Source organism: Lepidochelys olivacea, assembly GCF_965140295.1.
Source record: "Lepidochelys olivacea isolate rLepOli2 genome assembly, chromosome: 1".
Lineage (NCBI taxonomy): Eukaryota > Metazoa > Chordata > Testudines > Cheloniidae > Lepidochelys > Lepidochelys olivacea.
Window position 1 is genome coordinate 41,055,940 of NC_140411.1, and position 27,711 is coordinate 41,083,650.

The 27,711-nt window shown below is 40.7% G+C and overlaps 1 protein-coding gene across 1 annotated transcript in view; it reads right to left on the bottom strand.

Annotated features, from left to right (window-relative positions):
- Nucleotides 1–13,477: 13,477 nt before the first annotated feature.
- Nucleotides 13,478–27,711, bottom strand: part of PSPC1 (paraspeckle component 1) — an 83,084-nt gene continuing 68,850 nt past the window's right edge. Inside the window, exon 7 of the mRNA XM_084638178.1 lies at nucleotides 13,478–13,589. Within this exon, the coding sequence (XP_084494304.1) occupies nucleotides 13,560–13,589 (30 nt within the window). The 3' untranslated portion in view covers nucleotides 13,478–13,559. The remainder of the gene's footprint in view (nucleotides 13,590–27,711) is intronic.

Sequence of the window (27,711 nt, forward strand, 5' to 3'; positions counted from 1 at the left end):
CTTCTCCCACAATCAGGCTACTGCTAGATTGGGAGCTACGATTCCCTGGCTGCTGTACAGATATTCACAGTAGCTCTCATCAAGGTAATGCAAGTATAAATAGCAGCGGAGTTCCGGTAGCACTAGTACCTATGTACTTGGCTCAGTTCACCTGTGCTGCCACTGCTACTACTTGTGTTACGTTGCTTTTTATATTCATACTGGCTGTGAGAGCTAGCATAAATACATGCAGGTGAACTCGGGAAATAATACCCCTTGTAGCACGATCATAGCCTGGAGGAGCAGTATTCATTTTCCAATACATGCAGAAGAAGCCATATGGGCTTTCATGGGGGGTAGGGAGGGAAAGAAATGTAGACTACGCTGTGTCAATAAGATTTAAGGGTGGTCTGTTTCTGATTCATGTTAAGGATATTTCCTACTTCTAGTTGTTAAATTTGTAAAAACCATACACACACTAAATTTCAGCTAGTCTTTAACATATTAAAAAATGGAAAAATTTGTTTCTAGTGTGAAAGTATGAAATATTTATCAGAATGACAGCTCTTTCAAAACTGATGCCATATGTAGTTTTGTCTTTTGCTGGAGCAGATTGCTAGAGGGACGGGGAGGGTGGGTGAGTAGGAGGCATGGATAGGAAGAGGATGGAATAGCCCAGTGTGATGACCTCTAAAACCCACTTGTCAGTGATAACGTTCTGCCATTGATGGAAGAATGGCCGTAGGCGATGTAAGCACTGAAGTGGGAACATTGTTTTCTAAACCCTCAACCAAGGCTTCAAATCTGCTTGTTAGGTGGAGGGGGATGAAACACTGACGCAGAATTGGGGCGGCGACACTGGCGTTGTTGCTGTTGTTAGTTGAGTGATCTATGGAAGTGCTGGGTATATGTGGGGTAGCGTGGATGGTGGTAGGGTTGGTATCTATATTGTCGCCTTCTGGTCATAGGGGTTTGTATTCCTAAGAACCGGAGAGCTGCCTTTGAATCCTTCAGAGTGAAGGACGTCATTCGTTGTAGAGGCAAAGAGTTCGTCGCAGTCGAATGGAAGGTCTTCAATAGTAGTCTGGACCTCTTGAGGAAATGAAGAAGAGACCCTTGACGCATGACTACTGCTGTAGTGGTGGATCTTGCTGCAGTATTGGCCGCATTGAGGGCCGCTTGAATAGCGGTACGTGATACGATTTGTCCCTCAGAGACTAAAGCAGTGAATTGTTGTTTATTTGCTTCTGGAATGTCCTCAATAAAGTCCATGAATGTATTGTAATTTTTGCGGTATTTTGCCAGAACAGCTGTATAATTAGCAATTCGAAATTGTAGGGTGGAAGATGTGTATACTTTATGTCCAAGAGAATCTAAACGCTTACTGTCTTTATCGGCTGGGGTGGAGCGGGGATACTGGTGCTTCTTCTTTTGGTTGACTGCGTCAACTACCAGTGAATTAGGTGCTGGATGAGTGAAAAGAAATTCAGAGCCCTTGGAAGGGATGAAGTACTTGTGGTCTGCTTGTTTGCAGGTAGGTAAGCTTGCAGCAGGAGTTTGCCAGATGGCTTTGGCAGGTTTCAGAAGGGCTGGATTGATCAGCAATGCAATCCTGGAAGGTGGTGGTGGCTGGAGGATGTCTGTTAACTGATGCTGCTGTTCAGGAACCTCCTCCAGATTAATTCTTAATTCACTGGTCACTCTTTTGAAAAGGTCTTGCAATTTTGAAAAGTCATCTGAAGATGACAGGGGAGGAGGAAGCAGGTCTTCATCAAGCGTAACAACTGGGTCTATTGGAATAGAGAGAGGTCGTGCCTGATTCTGCTGTCTGGTGACTGGCATCAGTGGCAGGTTCGTAAGCTTGTGGTGCTGGGCCGGTGTCGGGCCTGGTTGAGGTGGCATAGCGAGTGTGGTCTCAAGGACAGGATGCCCACGGGGCCCAATATTGTCACTGTGGTGGGAAGGGCATAGGTGGTGCCATGCATGGGTTTACACACCACAGGGCAGGATCCTGAGAGTAGGACAAGGTGATGTTTCTATGACCTCTATTAATTGGGGTCTGAGGATGAGAGACTTCATATGGTGAAAAATCTTCCTGGAGACCAGCTTCCTCCTCACTGGAGGAAGGCTGTTTGGACCCTGGCTGAGCATTTGGTGAAAAGTAGGCATTCAGTAAGGGTGTCAGCAGAATGGGTGACACAAGCAGGTCACTTGACTGAGTAAATTGGAGTGCTGAAGCTCCTCTGTGTGGTGAGAGCCTTGCGAGAGGAATCTGCTGCGATGAAAAGTTCCTCTACACTGGTGTCTTTAAAGTGGTTGGGCTGCCGGCCAGCTCAGAGGGTGTCAGTGCCGTGCCAGGAGAGCAGTAATAGCCTGCGTGGGGTCCAGCATGTCCGCACGTGTTGGCACCGCTTCCACTGAGGTGCCGAAGGTGCCATCTGAGAAGCAGGCAACTGGAAGCCTGAAGCCTCGGCACCAGAGCTTCGCGCTACTGCTGCAGTGGGTTTTGCGCAGCACGTCAAAACTGCTCAGCTGAGGGAGCACTGGGAGGGAGGCAGCAGACCTGCCGGGAGAAGCCTTCTCCTGCGAAGTTCGCTTTGCAGGTGACAGAAGGTGATGTTTTTTTTGAAGTTTTCTTCATCGTGTTAGAGGCAGGGGGGCTGAGATGTGTGGAGCAGAGCTGGATTCAGCACCTGGGTCTGATGCTGACCCTAAGGATTTCTGCAGCAGGAGCAGCTTTAGCCTCAACTCCCTGTCCTTTCGTACCCTAGACTTAAGTTTGCTGCAGTGGGCACATTTTTGGGGGATGTGGGACTCCCCAAAACATTTATGCATTTTGAATGGCCATCAGACAGAGGGATGGTATCCTTACAATTAGAGCCGCGCTTAAAGTGTGGGGAGCCAGGCATGTCAGAAGCGGCTGCGCTGACAGGAACTAAGAGAATTTTTTTTTTAAGCGAAACTAACACTACTGGTAACACTAATAACTAACACTATTAGTAACAAACTAACTATCTAAAAGTGTAAGAGTAACAAGGGAGAATGAGTTTTCTAACGAGTCTGCTGAGCTCCGTCTCAGGCTGGGGACAGTAGAGAGAAAACTGAGGGGACCGGTCGTGCACGTGTACTATTAAGATACACTCAGGGAGGGCGAGCAAGCTCTGCACGCACACGACCAGTACGAGTACTGCTGTAAAAATCTCTGAGCGAAGGGACGCACCAACACCTAGAGTGGAGCACCCACAGGGACAGCTCTCGAAGAAGAAGTTTACTAACTACAGAAAATAGATTTTTTACATGGCAGACACAAGTCAGAGAAAAAGTAAACACACATTTTAAATGCTAAACTTTTACACTGAGACTACATCTACATGACAGACTTTACAGTGGCACATCTGTACCACTGTAAAGTCTCCCATGTAGTCTCGCTCTTTGCCAGCAGGAGAAAGCTCTTCTGCTGGCATAATTAAACCACCCCCATTGAGCCGCATTAGCTGTGTCAGCTAGGGGTGTGGTTTTTTTCACACCCCTGACCGACAAAAGTGGTAGTGTAGACAAAGCATAACCAAGAGTTGAATCTGTTTTTCTCACCCCACTGGATGTTGCAGGTAGGTTGCAGTTCTTAATACAGTCTGAATTTCCTTCTCAGTCTTTGTCTTCCCAGAATTCTTGTTGCCTTCGGCGAAAGTAGGGGAGGAGTGAGGTTGTCTCATGATGCGTCTGTCCCTTATTTTACACTCTTAGTCCATGTCCCTGAAAAGAAACTGGCCAGGCATGCCTTGCTGAGTCAGAGAGTTGAGCAATCTTAACTGTGTGGTTCTTGGGTAACTGTCTCTTATTGAATTGTAGATTTCTTATTTACCATTCTGATCAATAGTAGTTTTAACAGCAGCTTGGGTGTGGGTCACCACCCTCAGTCACTGGAGAGCTAGCAGTGGGCGACTCCCAAACTCTCAACATATTTCAGCCACACAGCAAAATCTCAAACTTCATACACAATAGCAATACACACAGTTTGACAGAACAATGAGTTTCAGCAGCTTTGGTATCTTACACGGCATGCTTTTTATGAAATATCACAATGATATACAAAAGATGAATATGGGGGTTACAGGGTGTTACTTTGAGGTATAGCATATAACAACTTATTCCAGACTTTGTATATCAGTGGGTGTTAAGTTTGCTGATTTTACTGCAATGTCCATTAATTTTACCACACAACTCCCATCCTTTTCCTGATTATAAGAACTGATGGTGTCATTTAACTCAGTTATTTCTCTATCTTGGAGAAACACCATAAATGCAGTTCAGTCATATAACAAGTTTTATCTCAGAATAAAGAGCTTTTTGGATTATACTGTCTACAAACTTAAAAACCCTGCTATCAATACTATGAACAGAGGTACTAACGGTATTTTCCGTGCTTATAGCCCCCACATCATAAATCAAAAGTTATAAATCACTGTTGATTCAGCACTGTTTTATTTGAAAAAAGCTGGATATTTTTTCTTTTTTTGAGGATGCTGATGTGAGAGACATGCTTCAGCTCTATCTCCTTCACACTAAGAGAATAGTATGTTTGTTGCTCAATGCTCTTCACAGTATTCCTCAGGGTGAAGATGAATGACTTCATTACTGCCTTTTTCCAACCTGCAAAACAACACATATTTTAAGTATAAACCTCTCCAGGTGAATGGTTACTACCTGGCTGCTCTCCACCATTTTACAAACAACTTATTTCCTCACTCTCCACCATCAGTGCAGTGCTATTTTAATATGTAGCAGCTGTTCAGAAGCAAAACAGAATAGGCCTTAAGCACAATGATAATTTCTGCTCTGTGAATTGAGCTACAGAGAATGCCAATCATTATTCTGAAGATACTATTTTCGCTACAAAGTCTTCCTTTAATTCACTTACAGTAGAGGAAGGAAGTATCAAAACATTTCATTCCACCTTGAAAAATTAATTAGAACTGGCTTAGATCTGAGTATTGTCCCAGAGCAGTTTTCAGGCCAAGGGCTGTAGTAAGATGAGGCCCTGAAACAAACTCTTGTATCAGAGGCCCAGTCTGAGGCCTGAAGCCTGAACCAAAGTACCTCCAGGCATTGCTAAGCAAAGGCTGGGCTGTGAGCAAGAGGCAAGCCCCACTCACAGAAGTTGGCAAGAAGAGGACTGCTAGAAGTGCTACATAAGTGCAGGGTAGGACACTTTATTACACAAAGCAAGTACTCTGGAATCACTGCAGCACAAAGCATGGCAGCAAATAGTCCTGGGTTTTGGTCGCACCCAAGCAACATTCGGTCTTTATCTTTCTGTGTTAGTCTCAGGAGGGTGATATCATTCATGGTCACCTGGTTCATATAGGGGAATTTTTGTAAGTGAACAGTAAAAGGACCCCGTTCATGCTGGGTTGTTTGTGCTTGGCTAAAAGGGATCATCCCGGAGAATAGCCATGTGACAGGGAGAGGGGTGAAGGGATCATCCCAGAGAATAGCCATGTGGTGGGGTGGGGGAAGGTGTGTGCTGCACATCCACCCGAAAACCACAGCCCCTCCTTTTAAATGTGAAACCCAACTGGCATTGGTTGCTATGGGAAAGCAGGGTGCTGCAGTTTGAAAGTATTCCCACATGTTATGAAGATGTAAGAAGCCAACCTCGTGTACCCTTTGGCTGCCTGGAAACCGAATTCTGTTGCCTAGCCATTTGTGATGTGTCACCATACTGGCAGGCACTCAAAATAAAAGGCAAAATGTGACCTTGTACCTAGAGCACATGTGCTGCCTGCTGTGAATTGCTTGATTCACTCTGAAAGTCTCCCTCTTGTTCTCAAAAATGTATCATCTTAAATTTTACTCTCCCTTTTTATCTCCCCCCAGGTGCAAATGTTTCTATGCTCCCCCTATCATCTCCGTCCCTGAAGTTATCGCAGATTAGAAGACAAAAAAACCACACTCGTGATGACATGTTTTCTGAGCTCATGCAATCCTCCCGCACTGATAGGGCACAGCTTAATGCATGAAGGCATTCAGTAGCAGAGGCCAGGAAAGCAGTATGAAGAGCAGAGGCAGGAGGCGATGCTGAGGCTGATGGGGGAGCAAATGGACATGATGAAGCGTCTGTTGGAGCTGCAGGAAAGCCAACAAGAGCACAGACCACCGCTGCATCCACTGTATATCCGCCTGCACTCCTCCTCAAGTTCCATATCCTCCTCACCCAGATGCCCAAGAACGCAGGGGGGGAGGGGGGCAGGAAGGGGGGAAGAGGAGGCTCCAGGCACCCAGCCACTCCACTCTAGAGGATGGACCAAGCAACAGAAGGCTGTCATTCAAACAGTTTTGATTTGTAGTGTGGCTACAATAAGAAATGTGGCCTTGTCCTTCCCTCCTGCTGCACCGCACCCCACCCCACCCAGGCTACCTTGTCAGTTATCTCACTTTTTTTTTTAATTAATAAAGAAAGAATGCATGGTTTCAAAACAATAGTGACTTTATTTCCTTTGCCAGCTGTGATCAAAGGGGGGAGGGTGATTGGCTTACAGAGAATTAAAATCAACAAAGGGGGTGAGTTTGCAGCAAGGAGCAACACATACAACTGTCTCACCATAGCCTGGCCAGTCATGAAACTGGTTTTCAAAGCCTCTCTGATGCACAGCACGCCTAACTGTGCTCTTCTAATCGCCCTGGTGTTTGGCTGCTCAAAATCGGCTGCCAGGCGATTTGCCTCAACCTCCCACCCCGCCATAAACATCTCCCCCTTACTCTCTCAGATATTATGAAGCACACAGCAAGCAGCAATAAAAATAGGAATGTTGGTTGCGCTGAGGTCTAACCTAGTCAGCAAACAGCGCCAGTGAGCTTTTAAACGTCCAAAGGCATATTCTATCACCATTCTGCACTTGCTCAGCCTATAGTTGAACTGCTCCTTACTACTGTCCAGGCTGCCTGTGTATGGCTTCATGAGCCATGGGAGCAAGGGATAGGCTGGGTTATCCAAGGATAACTATTGGCATTTCAACATCCCCAACTGTAATTTTCTGGTCTGGGTAGCAAGTCCCTTCTTGCAACTGCTCAAATAGCCCTGAGCTCCTAAAGATGCGAGCATCATACACCTTTCCTGGACATCCCATGTTGATGTCGATGAAACGGCCTTTGTGATCCATCAGTGCTTGCAGCACTATTGAAAAGTACCCCTTGCAGTTTACGTACTGGTTGGCAAGGTGGTCCGGTGCCATGATAGGGATATGCGTTCCGTCTACCGCCTCCCCAGTTAGGGAACCCCACTGCAGCTATGACCTGCACATTTCCCAGAGTCACTACCCTTGATAACAGAACATCAGTGACTGCATTGGCTACTTGGATCACTGCAGTTCCCACAGCAGACTTGCCCACTCCAAATTGATTCCCGACTGACTGGTAGCAGTCCGGCATTGCAAGCTTCCACAGGGCTATTGCCACTCGCTTCTCAACCGTCAGGGAAGCTCTCATCTTGGTATTCCTGCGCTTCAGGGTGGGGGAAAGCAACTCACAAAGTTCAAGGAAAGTGGCCTTATGCATGCGAAAGTTTCGCTGCCACTATGAAGCATCCCATACCCGCAACACTATGCAGTCCCACCAGTCTGTGCTTGTTTGCCGGGCCCAGAATCGGCATTCCACTATATCAACCAGCCCCACTGCTGCCATGATGTCCCAATTGCCACAGCCCGTACTTTCAGGAACATCTGTGTCCATGTCCTCATCACAGTCATCCTCATGCTGGCTTCTCTTAGCCCAGTTCTGCATACACTCCAGGATAATGCGCAAGGTGTTTACAATGCTCACAACAACAATGGTGAGCTGAGCGGGCTCCATGCTTGCTGTGGTATGGCGTCTGCACGTGTAACCCCGGGGAAAAAAAGATTGTCTGCCGTTGCTTTCACGGAGGGAGGGGCGACTGACAACATGTACCCAAAACCACCCTCGACAATGTTTTTGCCCCACCAGGCATTGGGAGCTTAACCCAGAATTCCAATGGGCAGCGGAGACTGCGGGATAGCTACCCACAGTGCACCGCTCCATAAGTCTATCCTAGCCCCAGTATTCAGGATGCACTCTGCTGACTTAATGCTCTTAGTGGGGACATACACAATCAACTGTATAAAATCAATTTCTAAAAATCGACTTCTATAAAATTGACCTAATTTCGTAGTGTAGACATACCCTCAGAGGGACCAGGACTGAACAGACATAGAAGCTGATTACCTTCTCACCCCCCCACAATGGTTCTTCTACTTCAGGTTTGAGGTACACAAGCATGGCATGTCCATTCTACACCTAGAACAAGTATAGTTTTCTCAACAGCCCCAGTAAGAGGTCAGAGAAGCTTATTTTCCCTTCCACAATGTACCACAGTGAACATCAAATCAATCTGTCATGACTAATGCTGTGTGTCTGTCACGGAAGTCACGGATTCCATGGCTTTCCGTGACCTCCATAACTTCTGCAGCTGCCGGTGCTGCCTCCGGGGCTTGGCTAGAAGCAGTTTGGGTGTGTGGGGGTGGTTCAGGACTGGGGCACGGGGTTGGGGTGGCTCTTACCTGGGGGGGGGGGGAAGAGGAGGGGTCCCTGGTTCCCACCAGCATGTCCCTGTAACTTCTAGGCGGAGGGACCAGGGGGCTCCGTGTGCTGCCTATACCCACAGGCACCACCCCTGTAGCTCCCATTGGCAGCTGCGGAGCTGGCACTTTGGGGGGAGCAGCACACGGAGCCCCCCGACAGCCCTCCCCCCATGCACTCTAGGGTCATGTCAGTCAGAGCTGGGTAGGGAGCTTGCCAGCCTCACCAACCCCCATCCCAGCACAGGTGGTGCCCAAGTCCAAGTTTTAGTCAAGGGTATACAGTAAAAGTCATGGACAGGTTGTGGGCCATGAATTTTTGTTTACTGACTGTGACCTGTCCATGACTTCACTAAAAATACCAATGACTAAAAAGTAGCCATAGTCATTTAACTATTACTATTTTGCAGGCATTTTTCCTCTCATTGAGTATCTCTCTTCAGATTCTTTTTTAACTTGAAAATCCTCAGGTTGAATCTCATTTCCTGTTAAATTTCCCCCGTTTGTTTTTTTACCAGGGCAATTAATTGTGCTGTTAAACAACACTAGAATACCATTTCTTGTAAATATTTTTGGATGTTTACTACATTTTCAAATAGATTAATTTCAATTACAACACAGAATACAAAGTGTACAGAGCTCAATTATATTTTTTTATTACAAATATTTGCACTGTAAAAAATAAATTATTTTTCAATTCACTTCATACAAGTACTGTAGTGCAATCTCTATCATGAAAGTTGAACTTACAAATGTAGAATTATATACCAAAAAAACCGCATTAAAAAATAAAACAATGTAAAACTTTAGAGCCTACAAGCCCATTCAGTCCCACTTCTTGGGGACTGAGCCAATCACTCAGATAAACAAGGTTGGTTACAATTTGCAGAAGATAATGTTGCCTGCTTTTTGTTTACAGTGTCACCTGACAGTGAGAACAGGAGTGCTCATGACACTGTTGTACCTGGTGTTGCAAGGTATTTACATGCCAGATGTGCTAAAGATCCAGATTCCTTTCATGCTTCAAGCACCATTCCAGAGGACATGCTTCCATGCTGGTGATGGGTTCTGCTTGATAACAATCCAAAGCAGTGCGGACTGACACATGTTCATTTTCATCATCTGAGTCAGATGCCACCAGCAGAAGGCTGATTTTCTTTTTTGGTGGTTTGGGTTATGTAGTTTCTGCATCAGAGTGTTGCTCTTTTAAGACTTCTGAAAGCATACGCCACACCTCGTCCCTCTCAGATTTTGGACGGCACTTCAGATTCTTAAACCTTGGGTCAAGTGCTGTAGCTATTTTTAGAAATCTCACATAGGTACCAACTTTGTGTTTTATCAAATCTGCTGTGAAAGTGTGCTGAAAACAAACATGTGCTGGGTAATCATCCGAGACTGCTGTAACATGAAATATATGGCAGAATGCAGGTAAAACAAAGCAGGAGACATACAATTCCCCCCACAAGGAGTACAGTCACAAATTTATTTGACACATTTTTTTAATGAATATCATCAGCATGGAAGCATGTTCTCTGGAATGGTGGCCGAAGCATGGAAGAGTGTATGAGGTGAATTGAAAAATACTATTTCTTTTATCATTTTTACAGTGCATATATTTGTAATAAAAAATAATAATATAAAGTGAGCACTTGTGCACTTTGTATTCTGGGTTGTAATTGAAATCAATACTGAAAACACAGAAAAACCATCCAAAAATATTTAATACATTTCAATTGGTATTCTATTAAGTGTGATTAATGATGATTGATTTTTTTAATCACGATTAATTTTTTTGAATTAATCACATGAGTTAACTGTGATTGACAGCCCTATTTTTTACTCAGTGAATTAGGGGTTTATGAAAGATGATGGATATACAGACCTGAAAATTGAAGTTCTCTCCCTAGGAGTGGTAGGGGCATATGGGAAAGTTGCAACTCCACAGGAGTGGTAGGAATAGGAGACTCAAGCTTATAGGGAGAAATAGTTGTTTAAGCAGGAGAAGGGGGAGGTATAGCTCAGTGGTTTGAGCATTGGCCTGCTAAAACCAGGGTTGTGAGTTCAATCCTTGAGAGGGCCATTTAGGGATCTGGGGCAAATATTGGGGATTGGTCCTGCTTTGAGCAGGGGGTTGGACTAGATGACCTCCTGAGGGCCCTTCCAACCCTGATATTCTATGATTCTAAGGATCCTGTAACAAAAAGTACTAATTTTCACTCCCAAGACAGAATAATTCTAGGATTCCATATGTGATTTTCCAATGTTTATATTCATCCATATACTTTATGAATCAAATTTTCTAGCATGTTAGCTTTATTGTACAGGTTGTGCTGGGGTGCCTGAGTGTTCCTCAAAAACAACTGTGACGGCACACCCCATAAGGCTTTATGGAAATATGCTTATGAACGTATATATGACATAACTGGAACATGTTTTATGCTACATATGCCATGTAACATCTCTCTGTAGAGGTTATGATCTACTGAATCTATTCATCCTGTTCGTATGCATGTACCATTTTTGTATTCAACATTATGGATATTGGCTGTGTACTTGCTTGATTTTTAAATAGCCTTAGTAAAGCATTTGGTCAGCTTCTTGAGAAAGGAATGTGCAAATTAAGTGCCCAATCAAGAAACACTTAAACAATGGCTCTTAGAAGGCTCCGATCCACGTAAGAAGGCTTCCTGGAGACATTCAAGATAGCATGTGAACCATGGCTGCTACCTGTAAATTCTGAGTCATGCATGGACATGTGACTTGCCCATGTGACTCCAAAATGCCATCTTATATCTGGGATTCTACACGGGGGGGACGGGTGTCCACCCACAAGTGCAATCTATTTAAGCCCGTGAGAGACCCCTCCATTTTGTCTTCAGCTGGCTCAAGAGATAGCCTCTCCACCCCAAGGAAACCTGAAAGAAACTGGAACAAAGGGCAGTAACTACAGTGGGTGTGAGTGATTGCTGGACCCAGACTAGGAGGAGACTAGTCTGTAAAAGCAAACTTACTGAAACTCCTCTGAGGGTGAGGTTTTATCTGTATTCAGTTTTCTTACTGTATTAGGCATAGACTTGTGGGTTTTATTTTATTTGGTAATTCACTTTGTTCTGTCTGTTACTCCTTGGAACCACTTAAATCCTACTTTCTGTATTCAATAGAATCACTTTTTACTTAATTAACCCTGAGTATGTATTAATATCTGGGGGGGCGGGAGTGGGGAGGAACAGCTGTGCATCTCTCTAAGCATGTTACAGAGGGCGAACAATTTATGAGTTTACCCTGTATAAGCTTTATACAGGGTAAAACGGATTCATTTGGGGTTTGGACCCCATTGGGAGTTGAGCATCTGAGTGTTAAAGACAGGAACACTTCTCAAGCTGCTTTCAATTAAGCCTACAGCTGTTAGGGGACGTGGTTCAGACCTGGGTCTGGGTTTGCAGCAGGCTAGCGGGTCTGGCTCAAATCAGGCAGAGCCCTGAAGTCGCAAGCTGCCAGGGCTGGAAAGCAGGGGAAGTAGTAGTCTTGGCACATCAGCTGGCAGCCACAAGGGGGTTTCTGCAATCCAACCCGTCACACCACCACCCTGGCTCTCACCCTATCCATTGCCCTAGAATTTTTCTCTTGTTCCTTTTTTCTTCTTGACATCTCCCTTCAGCTTCCCTACCCTTTACAAACCCCATCCCAACAGACTCAGCAGTTAGAAATGGAAAGGATCTGTTAGATCCATTCCCTGCCAATGCAACTTTCCGCAAGTTTTACGGTTTCTCATCCACACTTTTTGTCCATAGCCTTAATATACTGGCTTTAAAATTCTTGATCAGCCTCACCCTTTAACCTTATGTATTCCACCGCACCCCATATTCATGGTGCACTGGGCTATTCTTAATTCTCCTCTCCCTATCTATTTACTGATAATGGCAAAACCACTGGGAAGGCTCTCTAACCCCACAGTGACAGGCAGAGTATAAAAACCACAGAGAAATAATTATCTATCTGAACTCCTCCTGACTGATCATTTCAACCTTTGCAAATCTTGCTTAAGATTCCTTAAGTAATGAAACACCAAACAACACTGTATCCAAGCAATCACAATTATCTCATCTCCATAATATATTTTTTGGGGTAAAAATCTGGAATACTCTGTTCTATTTTTATGGGAGATGCCGTAACAGATAAAACTCCAATTATCTTTCAATATATATGTGAATCAAACATTTGTTTGTTGAGTATCTTCAGAGATTAGACACATTTTAGACTGGATGAAGTTCTCATAGAATCTATTTAGGCCTTGTTTATATCACAAGTCGCAGCTGTTTAACCGAAAGTCTGATTTTTAAAAATCAATACAGTTAAAGCAGTGCAAGCCTGCATGCTCTAAACCTGGCTTATAAGGATTTAGTTTAATGAATTGATTTATGCCACTGAGGTGTCCACATAGGAGTTTGGACCACTTTAAATCAATTTTAAAAACACATCTTTAGTTAAATTGGTGCAATCTGTAATATACACAAAGCCTCAGTTTTAGACCAAGTGGGAGAACTTGGTGCCACAACATGCATTTACACACTGTGCGTCCCACAACACTAGCCTTTCATATGTCCTGTATATGTATTAGAGCAATATACTGTTACACAAGCCCTCTCCTCAGAGACGAAGCAAAGGGAAACACAAATTCAACAACATCTTAAAAGACTAAGTCTGTTAACATAATGGTTGATAGAAATTATAAGTGTCAAAGGATATAGTAATTATTACCTGAAAGTAAGATTCAAAGGTATTGGTTCAAGTGTATGAACAAATTCCTTCATCAAATTAAATGCAAAAACAAAAAAATCCATCTGTCTCATAACTGTAAGTAATTACTAAATAAAAAGCCAAATGTACAAATACATACCTGAACGTAAAAAAAAAAAAAAAAAAAAGGCTTCAGGATCTTGACCCTCTGTACTCTTAAGACAGAGTAGAACTTTGTTTTTAAACCAATCTTCATCTGCATTTTAGCATTTTAATTTTAACCTAGGAAAAAAAATAATATGTCGTTATAGTCAAATATCTGGGGCATTTTAAGCAAAATAAAACAATTATCTACATGATAGTGGGCCCTATACTGTTCAAAGTACAATAACTCTTCCCTTCCCTAACATATGAATTTTTTAAAGGTAGAATTATTGTAGGACACATGTGACCAAAATTGAAATTACCTCCTCACAAATTCATTTTCATCTCGAACCATTCCCTCCACTATAAGCAGTTTTCCCTACTCTTAATTACTAAGATCTTTAAAATCTGTTCTTGTACCAGTCAGCTAACAGCCAGTTGGTGTTTCAGTCATTATGAGTTCCTTTGTCATTATATTGCTATGAACATTTCAGCTCAAAGTGCAGTTCTACTAAGAAAAATGTGTATGACATTAGTTCCCTTTGCCCACTCAAACACACTGAAGGATCTGAGAATCAAACTAGGTTCTTTTCTTCTCATGTTACCACTAGTAAAAGATTCTGCCAAAGCAGGCCCTCAGTAACATCTGTGCAATCCCAGTGCCTTCAGTGGAATTGCACAAGTGTATTGCAATGTTGTACATAATTCTGCTGATGGTGTGCAAGCAGGAATAGAATTCAGCTCCCTCCCCTCTAGCTCCACAGAATGAATATAACTAGCAGATATACAAAGCAGTAAACACTATCTAAAATCAGCAGATATTGCTGAATTGCAAACAGGGAGCAAATATGTGGCATAAGGAACCACCATATTTTTTAGGAACATTTTGGAGCAGAATCATTTTTAATATATTTAAATATGATATACTTAATCCATGCAGATCTTTAATATTAAACTGTAAAGTTTAATACTCAAGTTTAAGACATTTGTTTTGTGGTTTAAAATTCTTTATAAATATATATTCAGCTTAAATACAAGATTTGCTCACTTTAAATATAAATTAGTCACAACTTTAAAGAGCAATTCATAATACAAGTTATAATTTTATTTCTGTTAAAAGTACTAATTCATATTTTACAATGAATGTTACTATAAAGCACAAAAAAGTCAAAGTAATTAGTTATTTTAAAAACTAACAGGGGTATGCATCCCAAACTCTGGATGCCTCTTAGAACACTTAACATCCAGAATCATCAAAAATTCAGACCGCTTAAATCCACTACCCCCACAAATCAATCTGGCCCCAAAACTTAATTACAAAAAAACAAACAAAAACAAAAAAAAAGAAGACCCATTTAACCCTCATCTTCTCTCCACAAACACTTGAGGGTTTAAAAAAAACAAAACAAAACACTGCAGAGTATTCAGGTCTTTTACAAATCGTGGCACTGGAAGACCAGGGAGGCAGAGGGAGAGAAACACATGTTCCGAAGTTAAAAAGCCCTAAGGAAACCCTCCTTTCTACACGAAGGAACTGATTTGAGGGTCTGTGTTCACTACAACTACAGCAGTATGACACAAGGAGATGGGTGTGCTCCAAGTAACCTAGACTCAAACCATCCAGGGCTTTTTAAAACTATCATTTACCAACACCTTGAGTTCTAGTCTGAAGCTGACAGACACCTAGGATATCTTGTTATGTTATGTACTCCCAAAGTAAATATCCACATAAGCAGACTGCAGCATTCTAGACTAGCTTCAGTTGCTTGAATTGCAAGGTGGAGGCCCAATACATTTCAACAGTACTCAACTGAAGTTACAAAAGCAGGTCCACACACAAAATAAAGGTCACATATCCATACCAAGTACAGCTGACACATAGTTGCTACATAATCATCCACAAGCTGCTTTGGGTCTAATAAGACTCCAAAGTTGAAAAATGATTCATAAATAATAGATGCATCCAATCAGAAATGCTAATATAATTCTAGCCAATTTTTCCAATTGCTTCCCCTATTCTACACTAAAATTATTTCTGCGTGATCTAGACTGATCCTCAGCTAGCTAGTCTTCATTCACATCATTCGCCATAGACATATGGTCATCCATTCCACTACACCAGTGAGAACTAGCCATAATGTAATTATTCAACTGGGTATCCTCTGCCTACTGCAGACACTATAGCCCATATATTCTTACTAACACTTCTAAAGGGCTCATACTACAAAGAACTACCGCTCTAGCAGCACTATTTCATGATCAAGTGTATCAAAAGTAGACTATATACATACATCTCTCTAATAAAATCAGCCTGGGCATGCCTTTAATACCCTACCCAGAAGAACACCAACTACCACCACTAGTGCAGTTTCTATTCCCACATCCAAATCTAAACCCAGACTGACCAGGGTTATGCCCAAATAAATCCGTTAGTCTTTAAGGTGCCACCAGACTCCTCGTTGTTTTTGTGGATACAGACTAACACAGCTACCCTTCTGATACTGGAAATATTGCTATTCTGCTTCACCGCCACCTTCTGTAAATTTTTTCATACATGGGAGATTCAATTGCACCCTGGGTGAGATTATCAAGGTCAAAACTTGATTTACTTCCTATGTAGCAGTCCCAACTCCACTCTCAGATAAGGAGGAATTGACAATCTCCACTAACAAAGTACCCATTTCTCACTACTGAGTTTTATAAAACAGGGGAACAGGGCTGCAATAAGCAGGTGCCCCAACATTTCCAGGTGTTTAGTAAGTAACACTGGTCAAAATTCAATCAGAGAAGATTTGGTTTTTGAATATTAAAACACTGCTCTGCACCCTCAGATATGACCAGTTCCATGTGAAATCCCAGGGTTTTTTTATTTGCAACGTAACCAGAAAAATCCTCGCTAAGAAAAACTCAACTGGTCCCAGATGAAGACAGCTCACGTTTACCAAACTATTCACTTCCACTGTAGAATTTCGCTGAGAGAGACTTTGCAGTGTTGCCCTGGATTTGAGGGGTTTGTGGACTCCAGAATGTGATTAAACTAATTGCAACCATATTATGCACATTCAGCCACGGTGAATTAATAAAATAGAACCCATCGAGTTGAGGGTTAATTGGAATAAGCAAGCTTTTGAAGGCAAGGTCAAATGCTAGCTGTATGCTGGCAGGTTCTGTAATCAGAAGGGGGGAAGGAGAGAAAAGTTATTAAAACTGAGACAAATAAAATAAGTGAACAAAAAGCCTTGAATCTGGACGCCTTCGATATAGAAAGTTTATTATGATTAAGATTGCTAGGAATGTTTGTTGATACATACAGTGATGAGCTGCCAAAATCTGAAGAACCGGTTCCTTCAGTCGCTCAGGGTCTTTGGTGGCACTTTGGGGGAGGGTCCTTCAGTGGCTCCGGGTCTTCGGTGGCACTGAAGTAGCTGCTGCTGAAGACCCTGAGCGAATAAAGGGCCTACTGCCGAAGTGCCACCGAAGACTCGGAGTGCCGCCAGGTGAGTCGGGAGCTCAGGTGGGCCGGCAAGACGGTCCTGCGGGCCGGATTTGGCCCGCAGGCCGGAGTTTGCCCACCCCATTTAACAACCGATCGTAAATCAGCTTCAAAATTTAACAACCGGTTCATGCGAACTGGCTCCAGCTCACCACTGGATACATAGTTTTCTGAAATGTGGAAAAGTGATGACCCAGTAGAGATCACTATGACCTATGTGTTTTGTAAAAGTTAGTTATAAAAGATTAGCTAATGTAATGTATTTTAGAGCAGTCCTATGGAGCTATCCAAGGAGAGACTTTTTTTCTGCCATCTTTACTCCTCGAGGTGGAAGCGAATGGCCATCATGGACCTGCTGTTAATTACTCAATATCATGCCAGAATTTAAGTAAATATTTGGGCTGTTCTAAACCTACTGCTTATGTCTGTGTATGCTTAAATCTAATAAACTGCAGTTTTAGACAAGAGCACACTTGTATCAATTACCATCAGATGGAATGGCTGTGTTCCACTGATTTATTCCTGACATCACCTCGAGTGAAACAGCGAAGTTACCACTGCTGTGGGTTCTGAAAACCTCAGATAACAACAGGTCTACAGTTAACACAAAGGAACTCTTGCCTGCACAGCCATGGATTAAGTGTTTTTAAATGATTTATATCATATGTGGCTGGTCTCCACTCAGGACTTCCAGTACTCACACTGTCTGTGCTCCCTCATTTCATCCATCGCAAGATATTTGAAAAGCAGGATGACATGCAAGGACAAAACTATAGGAAAAAGCATTTAGGAGCCTTCTATCACGTATGCCATTGTCTGCACAACACATGCTCACAGAGCCCATGAAACCTATCCAGTTTCATCGATCTCCTTGAATGGACTATCAAATCATGTCCCTTTCCCGCAATGGAATAAAGGAAAACCCCAACCTCAAACCACAGGAGGTAATGGCTGTCCCATAAGGACATAAACATTACATCTCCAACCTCCAAACACTAGATCCAGAATGTGGCTAGTTATATTGCTATACATATAGAGCCAAAAACTATGTGGGATAATTCCCATAAATGTCTCAAACTCCTGGATCAATCTAGATGAATTGTCATTTGGACAGATATTAAAATCTGTGAGCATCACCACTATTTGCCATCACTTCCAACACCATTTTATTGAGGTATCTAAAATTCAGCTAAGGAATAATGCGGTGCAGTAGGGAAATCCATTCGACAACTCCAAGTAAAGACAAAGATCCTTGTGAGCCATGTCTATACCTAGCAAAGCTAATAAAACAGAGATTATGCATTTTAGCCTGTAACTATGATTTTCTTTTTGCTGTTTCCTTCCTGATCCTCCCACTACCCATCACCACAAAGCCTGAGGAACCCAAAGCCTGCAATGAGTTCCCCTCAACTTCCTATCAGATTCTCAGTGAATGATAGCATTGATACAAGAAGAAAAGGAGTACTTGTGGCACCTTAGAGACTAACCAATTTATTTGAGCATAAGCTTTCGTGAGCTACAGTTCACTTCATCGGATGCACACCCAGGATATATGTATCCTATTCAAATTTGTAATAGATGCATCCGATGAAGTGAGCTGTAGCTCACGAAAGCTTATGCTCAAATAAATTTGTTAGTCTCTAAGGTGCCACAAGTACTCCTTTTCTTTTTGCGAATACAGACTAACACGGCTGTTACTCTGAATCACTGATATACTTACTTAGCCACCTAGAAGTAGCTACTGAAGGAACAAAGCTGCTGGAACTAGGCTCCCACATAACTTCCTGGTCAAGCTTCAAAAGACCATTTCAACACTTGTCCAACACACACCTCCGATCCTGTTTCGTCAACCTCCCTATCTCATTTAATCTTTAAAACCTCTCTCTCCTTCTGGAAACAACCAAACAACTCTCTCCCGCATTAAACCAAATCTTAGTCCTTTTCCATAAACCTCCTTAATCTTAAGGTTTCAGAGTAACAGCCGTGTTAGTTTGTATTCGCAAAAAGAAAAGGAGTACTTGTGGCACCTTAGAGACTAACCAATTTATTTGAGCATAAGCTTTCGTGAGCTACAGCTCACTTCATCGGCTGCACACCCAGGATATATGTATCGTATTCAAATTAGGAATAGACCCTTATTCTGGATTCTCATAATCAGCCATTTATGTGTCACTTTCAAATGCACAGTTGATCTTCCATTGTAGATGTTTACATTCAGGTATTATTTTAAAAATCCTCCAAAATACGTTAAATGCAGCAGGATCAGAAATAAAGAGCTGTTAGAAGCAGCTGTCACATATATCTGATACATGAAAGGCTCTGGGTGTGATTTAAAAAAGAAATGCTGTGTATGTCAGCACAGGTTCAACTGGTCCACAAGGTCAAGTTACGGAGGCCAGTGATGCAGGTGAAGGCTGGCTGAAGCATGAGGGGTTCAGACGTAGGTGACAGGAAAGGAGGGAGAAGGGTGAAAGGTCTAAGACACAATGAAAGTAACTTTCCCAATATGAACCAGCCTCCAAAAGATGCCATAGCAAACCTCCAAATTTTACTACCCTCCCAGCTTCCAAAACCATCCTGTACACTCATTACAAGCAATGCGATCTTTACAACTTCCACATTCTCATGTACCACACTAACAGATAAGAGTCCTCAATCTGCCTTCCCCCATCATAGCCAATCTCCATCTGAAGCAGTTCACCTACTATATAAGGGCCAAGATTGGTCAGTCCTGCTTTAGAACTGTTCTCTTTGGCCAAAAGTGAGGCTCGCTAAAACCGGATTAACCACAAGGGCAAAATAAATAGGTAGGTATCCTTTTAACCAAAACCAGTGTCAGTGGCTTTCAGCAATCTGAATGCTAATAAACAAATTTGTAAGAAGTGATATTTTATAGAGTGTATTTTTCCATCATTAAATTGATTACACAAAATGTATTTAAGTACACCTATTTTAATTAAAAAGCATGTATAATGCTAAAATAGAATTTTCTCAGCTAGTGAGAGCACAGGGATAACTATGATTATATCTCTTTGTGCTCTGACTGGCTACTCTCATCGGAACCAAATCCCCACAATGAGCTATGCCCGCTCAACTCTGACCCCTCCCTGTCACTCTAACCCAAACTGTGAGGTAGAATTTAATTAAAAAGGAATTACTCTTAGTGAGGACTGAATGGAGTATTCTGATGGCAACAGCTGAGCTCAGAGATTTATAATAGCTAGATGGAGTGCACTGATGAGGAAAGATCACTTTTTGGTATAATAACTGGAAGTTTCATCATGTTAATTCAGCTAAAGAGGTTTGGTTTTGGTTTTTAAGCCCAGAATGTGGTTACTTACTCAATAAGTAGTAATACTTAAATATTATTTAAACACTTATAGAGCACAAAAAATATGCTCTATGTTAAGAGAGTAGAATGAATATAAGAGCTAAACACTCTTGACTCTTTGCAAGTATACTACTGCAGCAAAATATTACTTCCTTCTAAGGCTCATGGAGGTTATTCTCTTCAGTAATCTAATGAAAGCATTAGCTCTTCAGTGCATGAGTTGCACATAACTTGCAAATATTGGTATGTTTAGTTTAATTAAGAGCTTCTTTAAAATATATTATTTCCTTAAAAATTAATACACAATTTTGGTATGAATCTCTTAGTTAAAATCCCAAATACATAGCAGAAGTATATCTATGATTTTATACCACACTCATCACTTACAGCCAAGCACCTTCTGAGTCTTGTATTTCTGTTTTAACATTTGTACTGTGCCCTCATTCTCTCCGGACATAATTCCTTACACAGCTTCATTGGCTTGGTTGAGTGCACAGGCTGAGGTTGCTTCCTACTTTTTTCTTAACATAAATGACAATGTTAATGGTAATTTTTATATCTGGTCTCCCCTTCCACCCTGACCCACCTCTTTACTGTGTGTCTAGATAAAATTTATCTGAAGATATATAACTACAGAGCAAATTTACTTCCACTGAAGTGGGCCATATGGCACTTTGACTTAGCCAGCAGGAAAAGCAATCATTTTATGATCAGCATACCCACTATCCACCACACAGAAAGGAAGAACTCTATTTTTGAGATGCACTCAGGACATGTGATTATGTATCTGGGGAAACAGATGTTATCCAAAAGAAACCTTCAGCCAGATATTCTGCACAGCTATATTCGTATTTGCATTTGTCCATTTGACTTCCTAGCAAAAGGTGACAGAGAACAACGCTGGTTGCTGAAGTAGCAATAAAAAAATACGATATACATTTTAAAAATTGTCAACCAATGACTCTGTTTCCCTTAGCTATCACTTTTACTTAAGTATTTCTTATTCATTCAGGGCTGAATCCTGCTTAACTTAAACATGAGTATAGACCCTACTGAAACAAACTGGTCCATTACTGTCAATAAAACAAGCATAATTTGTTCCTTAAGAACAACAAATGTATATCAGCAGACAGCTGAGAGAAGGCGGGATATGTGAAGGAATAATTAAAACTTTATTACACAGTACAGACCAAAATTAAACTGTTGTATATATCAAGGGTAAATACTGCGTTAACTGATGCCAAACAAAAACAATCATTTTTATTGGCAGAGAAGGGCTTACAAATTGAAAAGACATTTTCCATCTATTTTACAGCTTTCAGTTTACAGATTAGGAGATATCTGCAAAATTACCATTATTGAAAGGAATGAGAAAATGTGAATACAGTACTATTTTCTTTCCAGAGGAACTTTTAATCATAAGAAAAAACGGGAGATTTAATAATGTTAAAGCAAATGTCAGTGGGGATAAAAGACAGCATGCTCAAGAGAAAGATTTCATTCACTATATTTAGCCTTTTATTAGATCATATTTTATTCATGCTAGGATTTAAAGCAATTACTTTCTGAAGAATATTTGGACTTATTTGAAAATATTTATGAAACCTGAAACCCAGCAGCTGCAGAGCTTTACGCAACATAATTTAACTGAAATGTAGATTTGAAGATAAAATGGCATTTACAGCACGCTGTAGATTTTTGGACATTAAAAAAAAAATTCCTGAAAATCCCACAATTTGTTTACTTGTAATCAGGTGTTTCTAGATGTCAGACCTTGTATCTTACAATTGTTAGCAAAAACTACTTTGCCTAAATTTAGAGCCTGATCTAAAGCCCACTGAAGTCAATGGAAAGCCTCCCAATGTATTCAGTGGGCTTTGGATCTGACCAGCAAAAATAAACGGTTAAAAAACTGACTTTAATAGATCAGTGAAAAAGCAAAGACAATGCAGTCTGTATCACAAAGATTTCCATTTGCCATGTGATGTGTAATGAAGATATGATACAAGACACAATATTTACAAAAAGCTTTATGGATTTTAAGTTGTCTATAAATATAACTGAAATGGTATATTTTAAAATAAATGTATATGAAACAATGGGTCTTAAATGAGTACATTTTGAATCTGGATCTACTAGATCTCAAGATTGACAGATATGAGTCTGAACTGTTGGTTTATTCTGCTGAGTCAATAACATTTGTGGTCAGACTGTTCATTTAACATATGTATCAGTGAAATACTTTGATGTATCACCAAGTGATTTTTGTAAGCATTCATTACAAATATCTGTTGGAATTATTAGAAAACAGCTGTGTGTATTTACAATAGTTCTTTATACACTTTACATATGTACAAGGGGACTTTTAAAGGGAATTTTAAAAAGGCATTTGATATGATTTCCACACTATAAATGTGAGATAATGGTATCTTGAAAGGAATAAGGAGGCTTTTTCCATTCAAGAAGGTCACATGCAGTGATTAATACCAATCAATTTTACACTTAACTTCTAACTGTACACAAGCATATTATTATATTATTATTCGATAGCTATGAAATACAAAGTTGCTCAAAGAGGGAGATTGAGAATATACAGCCTTCTCCCCAACATGGTAATCTCTCACTTGCAAATATTCTGAGGTGTAGCTGTGACATAATTAGATTCAAATAGCATATATCAGTAAATTTTAGGATGAAAGGGACCTCAAGTCAGTGCAATCAATCATGGTCTTAAAATTGTATTTATAAACTTAAGGATTTTTTTAAAATTATGTTCCTACAGTATTCTGAATGACAGTTTTTCCAGTAACAGAAACGTAGATTAAAGTGTAATCTACAAACAGAACTTGCACTGATATACCTAAAGTCTGTTTTGAAATAGATTTAAACTAGCACAAACCTGGATCCACTTAAATTATTAATTATTTGTATTATCATACCTCCTAGGAGCCCTAGTTATGGCCAGGACTCCACTGTTAGGCACTGTACAAACAGCAAACTTGACCTACAACTGATTTCTACATTATAATTTAAAACAATCCCTTATCAAATTAAACCATATTGATATAAGCTAGTTGGTAAACAGATTTAAGTCATTCCATGAAAAGTTTTGTACCTGTTTACAGGAATTTTAAAACTGATTTTATTTAAACTAGTGCAAGATTTGTGTGTAGACAAAATCTAGGAGAAGGTGTGCTTATATTTACACTTTAGTAACACTATGTAAATATGCAAACTATAACATTTTGGAAAACAAAATTATAATTCAGGGGATATTTCTGAATTTTGAATAATCTGAGTTACAGATAATCTGAGTTTATCTGTACGTCATAAATCAGGTCAGCATTTCAAAGTATGCAATATATAAGTTATTTAAATGCATTTCTTATGTTAAAATAGTAAAATAATTTTCAGAATATTTTAATATTGCTGCTTTATACAAATAAACTCAATGCTTCCCATTCCCTCCTGTGTATTTTTTCTTACCTGTCATTTTGCAGGAGGTATCAAGTAAGGCCAGTGTTCTAATATCCTCTTCCAAATAATGACAGCAGATTTGAAAAGTCTTTGTAGGGCTACAACTTCTTAAACCATGACATGAATGTTCTGGGGGAAGGGCAAGGAAGGGCTATGTTGCATGTCTTTGTAAAGATCAACAATTTCAAGAAGTTTTATTCAAAGAACCCCCATCTTTTAAATCCTTAATTTAAAATTAAAATATCTATAGAGATACTGAGAATACATACATATAGGCATGAAAAGGAGAACAGGCAAAAGGAAACAAATTTAGCAGCAGGTGTATAATTTATACCAATTCACACAGGTCAAAAAATTAGACCAAATTTTATTTTACGTATCTCAGTTGACCTATATTTTGAAATGAATTATTTTTATTGCAGTGAAGTCCTATACTCCCTACACTGCTTCACTAGCATATGCAGTCTCTTCCATTTCATAAGAATTTATTTCTTTATCATGATATAAGCATACAGTAACTATTTAAAGCTTCTACTATAATCTTGAAAGAAAAAAAATTCTAAATTTGATCTGAAACAAGGAACTAAGCCAGTATTTCAAGATAGCCACAAAAAATACACAAGCTTCTTTAATAAATGGTAGCATATGCCACAAATGCTTTACCTCTTATAGGTCTATCTAGATGTGACTTACCCGACAGCTTATAAAAAAAACAAACAGAAAAAATTAAATATAGATGTTTCAAATAAATAGTCAACATACATATTTTGTTGGGATGGAGGCATATATGTGTTTGCACTAAGACTTCCCGGGGACAAAAATTGCACTAGTACAAAATCTGGGACAACTGATATTCAGCCTTGGACCCTCATCTAAACAGCACTACTAAAAGCAAGGAACAAGTGATAAAGTTAAGTCTGGATATCTTGTGAAATATTAGGGCTAGAATTTAATGCCCCATGTAACATTACAAAGAAGAGGCTGGTTCTCAGATTTACTATTATGCCACATCCATTTACAGCCTGGCAAGTTGTGAGCTATCAGAGTAACATCACAACAGTTTCTCATCTTGCTTTTTTTCCTATACCAATTCTGATAGAATTGCCACTATCTTTAGAACCAGAAATCAATGTTCACACTATTTCAGAAATATTTTTAAAATAGGTGTAAACTGTTAACTATAAATTAGGAATAACTTTTGAAATCCATTTTTAAAAATCTGATCCTTAGTTTTTAGTTTCTGGAGTTTGAGACAATCACTAATATCAAGTCCTAACTGAGGACTGAAAAGCACACCGATAGCAATAAAGTGAGTTTAAGTTCTGATAATAATAGAAAAGCAGTAATATTAGTAACATTATTATGCATCTCAATGCATTTTACAGACATGAATTAAGACATGTTTGATGACTTTCTAAATATACACTCTAGTTCAAGCACAAATTACTGGGCTTGATGAAATTCTAGAACCATAATGGCCCATTCTCACCTTAAAAGCTATCAGTCTATGAAAAAAGGGTCAACACAGAGAAGTGGTAAGTTTTATCCCCATTTTACAGCTGGCAAAAGCTGAAGCAAAAGGACTGATTTTCCCAAGATTAACCAGCAAGTCAGTGGTAGAACTGGGAACAGAAGTCTCTTGACTCCCAGTCTAATGCCATTCACCACAAAATCATCCTTCAACCAACAGCAACTTACCATGCCTAAATATGCCTTGGCAGACCAAGTCAAGTGCTTTCATGGCAAAACAACGTTCCCCAGCACTAGCCCTTGATTTATGGTCTGAAAGAGGCAAAAATACACGGTTTCCCCTCTTCCCACCCAATTTCCCCTCTTCCCACCCAAGTGCAGATCAGCTGATACCAGTTTAAAGATTAAACTATTATTTGTAAAACTGTTACCCAGACTGAAATATTTCAAGCAAAAAGTACAGAACTGTTGTAAGCATTATTTGGTACTGTATATAGCATTCAACAAAATTTCACTTTCAAAATATAAGAAGTTCTTAATATAACGCTCAAGTATTAGTGTGTCAAATCAATTATATAGCTCACACCTGTACCAGCCACATAGCAGAGGAAGGAGGGAGAGGTTACTCATCTTGAGTTCTTTGAGATATGTCCCCTTGTTGGTGCTCCACTTCAGGTTCACTTGTGCCTTGCACCTTTGATCAGAGATTTCTGGTAGCAGTGCCCGTTCAGCCTGCATGGGTACCCCACAAATCCTTGTGCCCTGTGCCAAGATTCTATGGGGCTGCACAGGTAAGCCACCTTCAGTTCCTTCTCCACCACCAAGACCCATAACAGAGATTCCAAAACAGAGGGGAAGGAGGGCGGGTAGTGTAGCACCAAACACCTCAAACTCCAGCTATTGTGCAAAGTGAGAAAGCGTCCAAGATTTTTACCTAAGGTGTCCTCAGAATTTCTCCTTCATCAAGTAGTGTCTCTGGGGGTTCTCCACTTCAGGTGACTTGTGAGCAGTACCCCCATTAAAGGAGGTGGCAGGTTTGGAGCAGAGTCCACACAAAGAGAGAACTGTATTGCCTACAGCAGCATCTGATCTTGCTGCAGGTACCAAAGCGTAATGATTAAGCAAAATATGATCAGATGACCAAGTTGCCACCCTACAGATGTCTGCAATTGGTACATCCTTAAGTAAGGCTATAGATGTAGATAGTGCTTTTGTGGAACGTGCTACCACTCTCGAAGGGCATTGAACATGAGTTCTGTCATAACAAATCTTAATACAACCGGAGATCAATTTTGATAACCTGTTTTGAAGTTACTGAATCCTTGTTTTTGTCTGCAATGGATATAAATAGTCTAAGGGATCTTCTAAATGGTTTAGTCCTAACTATGTAGAAGGCTAACGTCCTCATGACATCTAGGCTATCAAATATGGTTTCCTGAGTAGTCCAGTGTGGTTTTGGGGGGAAAATCTGGGAGAGGAATGGTTTGATTAATATAAAATTCAGAGGACACTATAGGTAAAAAAAACTTGGAAGTGCCTGGTACTGACACTTTCTCTCTGGTGAATACTGTAAAATGTTGCGTCTGCCATTAAGGTCCCCAGTTTTCTCACCCTTCAGGCAGAAGTTATTACTATCAGGAAGATTGTCTTTGTTGATCAATTTACCAAAGAAGATGTAGTCAGTGGCTCAAAAGGGTGTTTCATAAGGCAAGTAAGTACTGGGTTCAAGTCCCAGCTTGGAGTAGGGGAGATATTCAATAAACCCCTTAGAGATCTTGCCATAGCTGGGTAAGTGAAGAGTGAAAAAACCCCTATGGATATGTGAAAAGTTGTTATGGAATTTAGAGAAAGACCCAATGTTTTCAGTTCCAATAGGGAATTCAATACCCTGGGAAGAGGACAGCGAGTTGGCAACATCTGGTGAATGTTACACCAAAGATAATATTGTTTCCATTTTCTAAAGTTATTTCTTGTAGATTCTTTTCTACTATTTAATAAAACATATTGTACCTCTGACAAACAGGGTATCGCTATTACTGAGAACCACTGGGGAACCATGCTTGTAGCCTCAAAATCTGCAGGTTGGGGTGAAGTGATGGACTGGCATTGTGGGTCAGTAGATAAGGACTGACCAATAGCCTCCACAAAGGGCAAGAAGTGAATCTGATCAAATAGGGATACCAAATCTGTCTTGGCCACATTGGTGCGATCAGTATGACTCTGGCTAGATCTTGTTGAGAACCTTTAATAATAATGGTATCAGTAGTTATGGACCGAGAAGTCCTTTTGTCCATGAGATGAGGAACATGCCTCCAATGCATTGAGGATTGAGCCCTCTCATGGAGCAATACCTGATGCATTTTCTATTGGCTGCTATGGCAAACAGACTGATCTGCGGGAACCCCCAGGGTAAGACTATCTTGCGGAGGACTCTTCAATTCCCATTCGTAATATAGAAAGAAATGTATGCTGAAGTCATCTGCCATGGT